Genomic DNA, 12,908 nt, shown 5'->3' with positions numbered 1-12,908 from the left:
GTGTCTGGTGTAAATGTCACTGGGTTATCCATATTACACATTGCCTCTCCAGCTAGGGACTGGGGCTGTGTTCCATTAGCAGAAATAAAAACTGTGTGTGTTACACTATGAAGACCGTTCACATACATCACTGAGTTACATTTACAATCATACATTTGCACGTAATATAGATATATACGCGACTGTGCCCAAACAAAGTTGGTACAAGTATGTACAAAGTTTGGGTGAAATTAATAGCTTTAATATGTGCAACTGTGTGCAAGCCCTGAACACATAGCCTGAGCCACTGGCATAATGGGAAAGATAGTCTAATAGCACCCTAATAACTCACTTGCTAGCCAGCACCCCATCAGTAACAGCTTAAGGCTACTGTTCAACAATTCGAATGAGATAGAAGCATTGGGCTTTAAAGGATACTTTCAAATGCCTCTTTTAGCTCCATCTATCTTGCTTTTTTCTCATTTTACAGTTTACTTTATCTACACACTCCACCAGTCTTCCATCAGTTTTTTTTTTTCTGGTTCCGTCTCTCATTCATTGTTTCTTTTCATAAGAACCCCTTTATCAGGAAGAGATAAGAGAAGGAAATCAGGAGAGAGTAGAGGAAGAAGGAAAGACAGAAGGGAGATGGGGGTTAACGCTCCTATCTTGTCAACTCCATCTTTGAAGTTGTTGCTCTTTAGTGCTCCATTTTTTATGTATGCTATCAGTGACATCAAAGTGGGCTATGTCTTGTGTGTGCGTTAGAGTATATTTCTGCGTGTCACTACCCTCAAGGATAGGTAGCTGATATTGGAGAAAAAAAAGATTTTTTGCTGTGTAGCATACCAAACTGCCCCAGTCAATCTACTCCATACTTTGACTCTTTCTTGTCCGCTCTCCAACCCCCCATAGGAAGCATTATCAACAGGCTTTCTAATCATAGATAAGCCCTTAGTATGACTGCCCTATCTCCCCAACCCATCAATATCAAAATAAGGCACCTCCACCTTCGCAAGCACTTCAGAGACACAGGCACTCACACATGTACATACATAGAACACAGACAAAGCGCACGTATAAAAAAGACAGAGGGGGAGTGGAAAAAAAGTCTCTGTGGCTGTGACCAAGAGAAACGAAACAGGAAAGAGTGTGGGAGGAAAGAGTGTAGGTGTTCATACATATATCCCTTTATCCCCACATCCTTCCATCTCTGTTCATCTTTTTTCCCTCTTGGCTTGGTTAAAAGAGACAGAATCACAAACACTAAAGACACTTTGCATGTGTAACAAGCTTTCGAGCTTATCAGCTAACCCCTCAATTAAACATATATATTTGCTAAGAATACAAACGTGCATAAACACTCACATACACACACATAGCTGTTCTCTAGCCCTACTCAGCTGTCATATCACTGGGACCATTTAAATGGTAATGGTGTAGGTATGAGATATTGGAGCGGTGGCTGGCTGGCTGGCTGACCGACTGCTGGCTGGGAGCTAAACTGAGTGAAGCGAAGACGGCCTATTCCGTTTAAAAACAGGATAATCTCCAAGAAAGAGAAAAGGCTGCAAGGAGATTAGGCACACACAGCGGTAATACTCCGGCATGAGTACACTTAGCTCATTTGCATGTAAAACAGAGAGAAGAGAGATGTAACGAGGGAGGAATGGAAGAGAATGAGTGGGACAAAAGCGTGTCTGTGTGTGTATGTGTGTGCGAGAGAGCATTCTTACACTTAAATGTATGTTTCTGTTGGCTGTTTGTTGTGCATGTGAGTGAGCTACTGCGGTTGGCAGTGAGAGCCAATGTGAGCACACACAGATGTGTTTGAACCTGATAAGGCCTGATGAATGAGCGGCGTTTTGCGGCTGTTCTACAACCATAAAGAGGTGGTGAATGAGGGAATGCTTTCTATTGCATGAGAATACACATGGAGGCTTAGAGAGCCAGGAAAGCTAACCTAATGTACCCACTCTGCTCCTATTGAGGGCTTAAAAGGCATAGTCAGGATTTAAACTAAAATATATTACAAAATATAAACACTTTCGTGTTACACAAACACACAACACAACCTATAAACATCAAATCTGTTATTTACAGACTATCAGCATAAAAAAAAGCAATTTATATACATATACTATAGGTGCTATGCAAATGTATCTGTTACCATGAGAAAACTGTGCACAATCTTCCCTGTCTTTTGGTAATTTGGATAAGAGATGCACATGGAAGAATGGCTAAAGCCAGAAATGGAATGGAAGCAAGAATAGAATGAAAGAATAGTGTGATATTTTTCGCAGCTCGCTCTACAGCATTAGTGACCCTTGCATTAACCCGCTTCTCGTTCTGAGGCCCCAGCCTGAACACTGTATGATTTATTAACAAGACCTGCTACTGTGGACTCCACAAGAGCAAACATACACAGACACATTCAGAGAACTTAAAACACATCACACACAAGCTATTCAAAGCCAATACTAATTTAGAGCAATCTCTCGAGCACGCACAAACACTCTTACAGCTTAATAAAGTGTGCCCATTCCTCATTTAGTCCTCTAAGTGCTTTAATTGTACATGTTTTAAAGAGTCTCAGGAGACTGCAGCTCTGAGTCTACACAACCCCATAAACTGTTATCAAAAACTCTCCCTAATTATATGCAATCAAACACACCACCCAAACCCACATCAATGTTTCTCAGCCATGACAGAGTGGAATAGCGTAACGTCACTGGAAGAGGATTGTGGTGGGGATTTTGAAAGTTGGATATAAAAACAGGAGACAGATAAAGGCAAGAAAGGAGAGATCTAACCAGTGTAATGAATAGCAGAGCCTTCCTCTTTCTCGCCTATAGTCATTTTCAACAAAAACCTTGCAAGTCATTTATCAGTGCTGTCAAACATGGAGCAAGTACAACATGACCATCAGCTATAAAATAGGATTTTTTGTTACTTCCCTTGAAGGGAGTGTGTTCTGTGACCAACACTGACCTGGAACTATACGGTCATAAAAACAAGCTGCTAAATGTTGTTAACTTCATTATTATTATGCAGAAAATGCATGACCTTATCATCAAGGCTGACTTGTATGTCTGTGCACCTCATGATATTTTCTTGCTTATTCTGTATATTACATATTACATGTCTCATCTATTTAACTGATTTGTCTGCTACCCTAAAGAAGCTCTCGGTAGGAATGCACATGCACACACCCACACACAGCAGGCACTTTCTTGCAAATTGGAGGCTCATTAAGGTGAACAGTGAACGGAATAAACCTAGGAGGAAACTGAAACACAAGTATACACACATACACACACACACACCTACAGAGAAGGAAATTGATTTCTTCAGAACACAGGGAGATCAAAAGGCTTAATATAATTGGTTTGTAAATGTGGCTGAGCTCTCCCACCCACTCTCTTCAGAACATACACGACCATACAGACACCCATGCACTGAAAAACATGTATCATCATCTGCAATAAACCTGCTTGTTTTGTTTAGAAAGCAAATGTGATTCAGGAAGACGCACACAATACACACCATACACAGTGGCTAGCACTCCCCCTCAAGTGACTCCTTGGGGTGGCAGATCACTACCCAAAACCAGGAATGAGGTCACTACACTACAATGGGCTACAAAAATACAGCAAGAGAATGAGACAGAGGAGAGGAGGCTGTATAGGCAGGAGAATTAGGATATAAAAATGATCCTCCCATTATGAGGATTAATAATCATATATGCTCCTGGCCCTTTTCTCTTCTTTTCTAACCCGAATCAAATTAATCACTACCGCTCCCCCTAGCCCAGCCTTTCCCTCTGCTCACTTTTTATTCCCACCTCCTACTTCTTCTTCAATCTCTTGCTGACTCTCTCATTCTTTGGCTAATTGGGCTATCTGAGCTACTGACTTCAAAAGGCACCTTCCATCAAACAGCCTGCAAAAGTTAGAAAACCAGAAAACCACAGGTAGGATACATATTTTAAATGAACAGTGTTGGGCTTTGGCCTGATCACTGCTCTCCTGCACTGTTCAGATATTTGATTAAATTTTTATCTGTTTGAGATTCTGTTCTTCTCCTCTAAACAACTAACCTGTTCACAACAGCAAAAAGTCATATTAGAGAAGATTATGAGGCTTTGAACTCCCAGACAACCATAATGGAGGGAAAAATGTCACGAAAAATGAGGTCTACAGACAACATAAACAAAGAGAAATTAACGTTCCACAGATTAACGTGAGAGAGGCAGCGTTGCTTATATTCTCATGAACATATCTACAAAATGTATTACTAAAATCTACTCTTCTGGTTTAAAAGTGGTATTAAGGCAAGAAAAGAATGTCTTATTTAGGACGCAATGGATTATTCACTGGACCACAGAAACGTAACAAGAATGTAGCCTGCAGGCAAATCTTGAAAGTGAAGCTCCAAGACTTGGTGTACGACCTGAAAACCTTCAGTGTGCATACTCAATAAGCACAACCAAACACTATTTACTGTCTAAAGATGCATAATTCTCCTTTCCCATGTTGAGAGTTAAGTTTATTTCCACAAAAAACATTCTGCAGCACAGTACTGTCCTCAACATATGGCCTTGGCTGCTACAGTTGGTTGCAAGGCAAGTAGTAGTGAACAGAGGAAAGATAAAAAGTCCTGAGGTACAGAAGGCCAGAATAAATTCAACAAACATTCTTCTTTTCTTTGGTGGTTGCCTGATTGTGTATACTTACATAATCTTCTCTGAACTTGGAACTTTTATTGAAAATAGGTAGAAAACAGGAAGTTCAATGTTATGAACTGTTTGAATTGATGAATGTTTTGAATCTCTCAGACAAGCTCCAGAATACATTCTAGATGTGACAGAGATACATACATTTAATAAGTAGATAATGTGAATATTAATGAATGCACATACTGTATGTAGGCACATGTGGCTATGCATGTGTTCGAGCCAAAGTGCTGAATTATGATCATGAGAGCCATTTGCAGTCAGCTACAGGGTGTGCCTCTCACCATCAGCTCTCTCCTCTTCCACTGAGCCTCAGAGGTCAACACCCCTGACCCTGCCGTGGGCACACTAACCCACTGCACATTTGTTTTTTGTGTGGGTGTGTGTGCACTCAGCCCCAGCCGAGCTGCTGGGCAGCTGATGGAGAGGAGGAGGAAGGGTCAGGGAGGTTCAGTGGTGGCTCGATGTGGTGTCGATCTGCTTTTGCTGGGTAACGAGGAAGGGGAGGCACAAGAGCAGCACGAAGAGGAACAGCAGGATGAGCTAGAGTGAAGCCTAGATCCCAGTGGTGAGGTATTAAGAGAAGGGTAGAGAGGTCAGAAGGAATGCATCAGGCCTTGAGCAGTGTGTTTAAATAAGAGAAGGTGGGATGAGGTATGAGGGTTCAATCTGCATGACCAGAGCTGGTGGCTTATTGGGTCATGTGTGCATGTGTGAGTAAAGATGTTCATGTATACACAACACAGAAGAAATGTGGAGTAAACAACGCATTATAACAAATATATATCTATCAAAAAAACATCCTCTCTTTCTACAGGGTTTCTGAAGATTTCAAAAAGTTAGAATTTTTAAGACCTTTTTAAAAACAGTCTTAAATTGCATTCATAATAATTTGACATCTGTACTGGTTTAAAAACAAAAGAAAAAACCACAAGGACATGAGGAGTTTGAGAATGCAAAACAATTTTGGGTGTTGGTAGATGTTTGCTTGTGGCTTTTTACTGCAGTTTTGTGCTGTAATTCCTTCTGACTAGTGTCTTCATACCCAAAGCTCCTAGAACGTATGTTTTTTTTTTTTGTACAAGGTGTGGCACACATCAAATGTATTATTTTTAACAGGTTCCAACCAAACAGAGAATGCACGGTTATCAAGCTGGACTTCAAACTTGCACCTAACAAAAAAAAAAAAGAAAAAAAATAAAAAAAAATTACATTTAAACTTCTACTTCTTGTACCACTAATTACTTTAACCCGTAAAGACCCGGTGCTACTTTTGTGGCAGTTCCCACAGTAATTTTTCTCTATTTCTACCCTTCTTAACTGATTTATCACCAATTTTTTTTTTTTTTAATAATATTCTGTATTTTGCATTTTTTGGTGTAAATCATGTATTTTCCTATATTTAATTCACAGATCATGTACATGTTCATAAAAACTCAGAGTAAATTCAAAGTTAATTATATCAAAACAGAGATAAATGAAGAAAAAGTGACTTTTTCAGTAAAGATATCATTAACTGAACATAAACCAAGTGTGTCCATCCACTGTCATTGATCCAACTCCATGGGTTTTACTGGTGAATCAATGCTGTAGAAGATGACGGTGTTTCCACGTTCACTACGGAGCCTCTGAACGTTCAAATGGGTCATATCTGATGACCATGAAAAGATGACAAACTGTATTTTACACCAATTATTTACATGGACTGATAGGATTAATGGATCAACATTTATGAAACAGTTTATATCAGTAGATGGTTTGTGTCACCGGTGGTTGTTTGGGTCTTTATGGGTTAATGAGAGGAAACGTCGTGGTATTTCCAACGCCATGTCATGACACACTATGCTCCACCACAATGCACATTTTGCATTACCTGTTACAGATTCCATATATGCTTTGTTTTTTCTTTCTAAAACAAATGTAAACATGAGGCTACTGTTAATGCAAAAATGTAAAAAAAAAAAAAAAAAAGTATTTAAATATATTAAATATATATTAAATATTTTATTGCCTAAGATTCAGACTACTGTTTTTGGTTTTGTTTTGGTTTTTTTTTACTTTTTAAGACTCTAAAGACCCATGGAAGCCCTATTCCAATGACTAAACCACAATATACAAAGAAATGAAAACAGTGGATCTAGTCTTTCAAATCTCCCTCACTCCCACACACATGCACACGCATACAGTACACAAAAGGCAGATACACAGACAGGTGTGCAAGTATGAAAAGGCCATGGTGTCTTTATAGTCAGCTCTGAGAAAAGGTTATTAGACATCAACTGGAACAGGCGCCTGTCTTGGCCAATAAAAAGGGGAGGCATGGGTGCATGGGCCAAGAGCTGAGGGAGGTCAAATTAAGAAGTGACAGGCATACGTTAGGAGCTGCCATACAGGTGAATGCAGATAGGACAGCTGCCAACATTGACATTTAACTGGCATAAACAGCTAGCATCAGCCATAAGTGCATGCGCACTTTTGTTTATGTATATGACAGGTGCAAGAGTCTGTGTGTGTGTACAGAGACTCAATCTGAAGGTCAGATGGAATTATATACACCCACAAACACTGTCTGTCCGTGGCTTCCTGTTTATGATATGAATATGGAGAAGCCAGAGCAGAAGGCTCAGTGACACTGGGACAAGGTGATAGGAGTGGACAGGTGTGGTTGTGCGAGTATACGCCCGTGTGTCAGCGCTTTGTGCCAGGACAGCAGGTGGCTAGTCAAAGGACATCAGTGACCTTCTCCTTATCCCTCCCTCAACTCTCCTTCCTTTGTCCATCTCTCCCACTGTCCCTAAGTCCCCATTCATCTCATCTGCTAGTGAGCACTCTGTCTCTGCACAACAAGTCACGGGCACATTCAGAAGATGAATACATACACAGGTGTGGGTGGTTTATTCATGAACTTGTATTAGATGCTGTTTTTACACAGTGTTGCTGAATAATGTAAATGTGCAGTATGTCCTTCAAGCAGAGAAAAAGAAAAGTGAAAAAGGTTGGAGAAGATGTGTGGTAAAAACCTACTGAGGTGGGTGTGTGTGTTATATTCTTACCTTTAGTAGCTGATGGAAGCAGCGCACATTGATTGAAAAAGACATGGAGTCAGGAATGGGGTCGAGGATGCAGAGTTGTGAAAAACAGAAACATTTCTCATTACTGTGAAACACAATATAATGACATTGAGGAGTAAAACACACAAAGCAGACACTCACTCTTTGTCTGTGAGGAGAATGTCAAGGTAAGTTTGGCAAAGAGCTCATTGTTTTCAAATTGCTCCTCTTTTGCCTTTGTCCAGAAACTGTTCTCTGAGAGGTCCTCGGGTCCAATCTATGAGAGAGAAACATAGACAGGAAGAGAGGAACTCCATTTTAGTTTTACAACAAAATTTTGCAAAAATGGTCATCATTGCAGCTGGCAAACAATGAGATGAACAGATAAACACACAAACAGAACAAAAGAAACAGTGGGTTTGTAATAGGAAATACATGAATAAGGTGGGGAGGGGAGTGGAGGAGGAAGGAAGGCACAAAGAGCAAAAGATGAGGAAACATCTAGTCATTTTCTCTAATCTTTACACACTGTCTCTACCACAAAGGAACCTGAGCTTCAGACAGAAATACATGGGAACACAGAGTGCCACTCTTTCCTTTCCCCTCTTCTTTCTTTCTTCACACAGGTGTTCATTCTATATTCTTCTCTTTGTTTTAGTGTTGCTCACTCTCTCTCTTTTGCTCATAAGATGCAATTAACTTCTTGCATTTTCCTTTACTTTCCGAGTGTTCTCATCAAGGGAGAAGAGAGAAAGTGAAACAGAGAGAAAGTGAAACAGAGAGACTAAAAAAGCAGTGGTAGTAAATTTTCAGATATCAGGCCTTTCATTATGGACAAAGCCTTAGGGAGGGGGAGGGGGGTGTTGGACAGAAAAGACAGAGTCGGGAAGGGAAATGTGATATGGGGATGAACTGAAGGAGCAAGGAAAAAAGCAAGAGTGCTCATGAAAAAAACGATGAGACCAAGCTAGAAAAAAAACTTAATTTAAATTACAAAAGAATACTGTCCTTTCTAGCAGCAATTTAATTATCTTTCAGTGGCGCAGTTAAAAGAAGAAGGCTTATTAAAAAGCAATTTCTGTGACATCCTCGTCAAACACTCTCACTAGTCCGAGAGAGAGGGAAAGAGAGAGAGAGAAAGAGAGAGAGAGAGAAGCTAAATGCTGATGAAGTCTACTTCAGCCATTAAACAGTAGCTTTAGGCTAAAGAAAGACAGAGGGCCGTTTTGATGTTTTAACCATCACAGATGAGAGGGAGGGGGAGAACATGAGGCACATAGTCATGAGATCCATGCATGCACACAAGTCATTTTAGGTCAGAATCTCACAGTTAAACCTCCATTTCACATCTCTGTCATGGTGCTCATAGCGTTGCATTCACAACAACAAACCCTGAGCCACTTCTGACTGCATTGAAGAATAACACTGGAATGACCAAGGAGTTATATTACAATTATTTCAAATTAATTTTTGAAACCTCTGAGCTGAAATACATCAACCAAGACAACCATTCTTAAAAAAGGGTCAATGAGTAAAATTTAGGGGGATCAAATTGCAAAATAATGGAATATAATTTTCCTAATTAAGGCTGTCACCATGATGAAATTTCCGTTGATTAACTGAAATACCATTTAAGATTTACTTTTCAATGATCTAACTGTCTTGTAGTTTCTTATGTGCCACTTGCATAGTTTAGTACAGTTGTACAACTACTGAAGAACCATTTATGGATACTGAACACGAGGACAGATGAATAAACAATTGCATTTGTTTGCTTTCAGACTTGGTAAACAAAAATAGATATGACTTAATTCAAGGTCCAGTGGGTTAGATTTAGTGGGATTTCAAAGGACTTAATTGCAGGAAATGGATATTGCATTCACAATTCTGTTTTAATTAGTGTATAATCACATGAAAGTAAAGATCACTGTGTTTTTGTTACTGCAGACTGAGCCATTTATATCTACAGAAAAAGCAGATGCCCTCCTCACGGTCCACCATGCTGCTACATGCTTTTACAATAGCCCAGAACAGACTTCCTCTTTCCTTCCGTTTTATCCCAGATAAACTCCAGTGTTACGGTGCATTAACATCACCAACTATGTTTGAGAGTAGATCAAAGTTAATGTCCTGGACAATGTACAAAACAACAACTGGTTCTAAAAAGGACCTTCCACTTTTTCTTTTTTTTGCACTGACCATGGGGAAGATTGAGGTTCATAAAGATGTTTGTTATGTGCCCCTTTACTTTTACAGAAAACTCTAACTGAAATATGGAACAGACATGCATATATGAAAGAAAAGACAGTAGTAAAAGGAAGTTTAGTGATTCAAAACTAAGATAAAAAAAGTGTCAAGTAGATATCAAACAATGGAATATCATGTTTAAGTAGTGACAAAATTAGGACATTTTTTTAGTTTCATTCAGTTTTTATACAACTGAGTAAAGATAATTAAATAACAAGGCTTACGCTGTCAGGGGCCAACAGCAAGGGTATATCCCTGAAATCCCCACCAATTCTCCGCTATATAATAAAGCAAATAAACGACACAATGTACAAAAGATACCAACTTAATTCTGGATGAACGATGTGAACCAAATTTGCCCAAAAAACTGATATTTCAACAGAACTGCCCACATTTGGACAAGTAATAATATTCATTGAACACCCAAAATCAATAGTGTTCTCCCAAAAGGGGTCACCGTTGGTGCTAAAGGGAGATAGTTATGTTCACACGAAGGATATCTGGTCTGAATAAAGTCAGAAAATTATATGCTGAAGAAAGTCAGAAAAGATATTAGACATTTTGTTGGACGATCAATATGAACCAAGTTTGAGCTTGATTGGCCTACTTTTTCTTTAAAAATGTCCAAAAAACAGATTTTTCAACAGAAGCTCCCCTAACCATTAACAAAAAACTCACCACCTGTGTCAAAATATGACATCATGTGAACTCAAGGTAGTGGCATGAAGAAAGATAATTGTTAGACAATTGATATGAACTCAGTTTGAGTTATATCGACCCGATAGTAGCAGAATAATGGTCAGAGAACTATTTTTTCCCCACAAAACTCCTCCTAGTGAAGTAAATGACACCATATGAACTCTGGATGGTAGCAAGAAAATGTACAATTGTAAATTTTTATCTCAATCGGCCAATTATTGCTTGATTTATGTCCAAAAAACTGATTTTCAACTAAAGCGCCTCCATTTGGATGACTAATAGAGAAGCTGAAATCGATATAGTTCTTCCACTCTTCCACTAGGGGTCCCCTATGTTGGTTATCAAGGGATAAGAAATCCAACTAAATCTGTCTTAGGTGGGGTACACACCTAAGGATTTTCTCAATCTGAAGAGATTTTTCATCTGGTACAGACCCCACATATGAAGATAAAAACGTCAGGCATTGAACAGTTTTGATCGTACTGTGTGTGGTGTGCTCTGATAATCTCAGCACAGCACACCACATACATAACGATTCTGTCCCACCACCGATCTAGAACCTAGTCCTCCAAGCCAGAAATCTCGTATGATCAAACATGATCTAACAAAAATTAAGAAACATGGCATCATAGAAATTTTATATATATATACACATATATATATATATATATATATATATATATATATATATATACACATATATTTATGTGTGTGTGTGTCTATGCATAGCATGACTTGGGAGCAGAGTCCTGAATTGGGTCGGGTAAACCCCCCCCCCCCCACACACACCAAAAAAAAAAAAAAAATTGGGTCGGGTAACCCACAAAAACATGTGGGGATGGGTAAAAAAAAGAAAAAAGAAAAAAGAAGAAGAATTTTCGCAGTACAGGCCCAGGTAAAATTAAATGAAATGCGGATAGTTAGCGGGCAAGGAAGTGAAAAAATTTTAATTTGTGGATTAAAATAATTTGCAGGACATTTAATGATGATGATCATCTAATTTGACCGTGGTTGATCCACATTCGGTTTTATTTTGAAGTGAGCTTCATGTCTGTTTACATCCGGCCACAGACGTCATTGAGCAGCGCATATTAGAGATTTAATGATGGCGTGCGTTTTAACCAGAAATAAAGACCTTAAAAGTGAGCTATGTGTAGACAATATGTTTAAATACCGAACAAGTTTAATATTTATGATTGTCGGCCCCGACCCGTTTCAGAGCCAATTATCGAGACAAAGTCATTCTTAACACACCTCAGACCACAGGACAATCTGATGGGACAATCTTTTAAGACATAAGATAATCTGGCGATTGCCATCCTTGGCCAGGAAGGGGGAAAATCGGGACAAAAACAGTTATCACGTTCACACCAAGGATATCCAGGGTAAATCCAATATATCCTCAAAATCAAATTTCGGGAATATAATAATTAAATTAAAACAGCTACACAAAATAATTATTGTAACCAAAATAATTGCAATACAATAGTAATATTACAAGTGTTAAACCTTTTTCATTATTATGTATTAATTTGTGTATAATTATCTGAAAATAAGAATTGTGCTTTGGCTGCCTTATAATGAATAGTTTTTATTTTTACGTAAATAAACAGCATTTGAGGAGATTTCCCATGTTTATACGGTAACTCAGAGCATATTTCCACTTCTACACAGCAAAGATAATCATTCAAGCTCATACAAGGTTATTAACGCCACTGCTTCTGAATTGCATGAAATTCTTTATGTCAGGAGGTCATATGACACAACTCTGAAGAAAGCTTTTAATTTAATGGAGAAATGAAAACGTGTGGCAGCTACCATCTAAGGAAAGCAAAGGAGAGAAGGTTATGTAGATTTAAGCAAAATCACTGAGTCTATTAACTACCAATAAAATGATTTCAGGGACAAGATTCGCTATTGCTGACATTTTAGTCACGCATTACCTTTTTCCTTTTCATCCATGTTGCAAAATCTCTGTAAAAGTTCTTATCTTATCTTTCTCTCTTTAAAATTGGCAGAGTTTTAGTTTGCTTCTCTCTGTATAAGATGCAGGGTTTTCAGCTTATTTTGGCTGTATTCCCAGTTGACTAGGATGACATAAATGCTGTCAGTACTTCCTTTATAGAATCTTCATTCTCCAGAATAAAAGTATGTGCCCTTTTATCACTTGCTATCACAAGTTGCTTAATGATTGGTAA

At 38.7% G+C, this 12,908-nt stretch overlaps 1 protein-coding gene across 2 annotated transcripts in view; it reads right to left on the bottom strand.

The window, feature by feature from the left end:
• The window catches only part of diaph1 (diaphanous related formin 1), a 109,509-nt gene that overhangs the window by 49,107 nt on the left and 47,494 nt on the right, over positions 1-12,908 (bottom strand). For both annotated transcript variants that reach the window (XM_030145116.1, XM_030145117.1), the window contains 2 exons: positions 7,927-8,041; positions 7,768-7,776 (listed from right to left, as the gene is read on the bottom strand). In XM_030145116.1, the coding sequence (XP_030000976.1) occupies positions 7,768-7,776; positions 7,927-8,041 (124 nt within the window). The remainder of the gene's footprint in view (positions 1-7,767; positions 7,777-7,926; positions 8,042-12,908) is intronic.

The sequence above is a fragment of the Sphaeramia orbicularis genome, chromosome 10 (genome assembly GCF_902148855.1).
Source record: "Sphaeramia orbicularis chromosome 10, fSphaOr1.1, whole genome shotgun sequence".
NCBI lineage: Eukaryota > Metazoa > Chordata > Actinopteri > Kurtiformes > Apogonidae > Sphaeramia > Sphaeramia orbicularis.
Note: the sequence above shows the minus strand (reverse complement) of the source record. Positions and strands in the feature narration are given on the sequence as shown.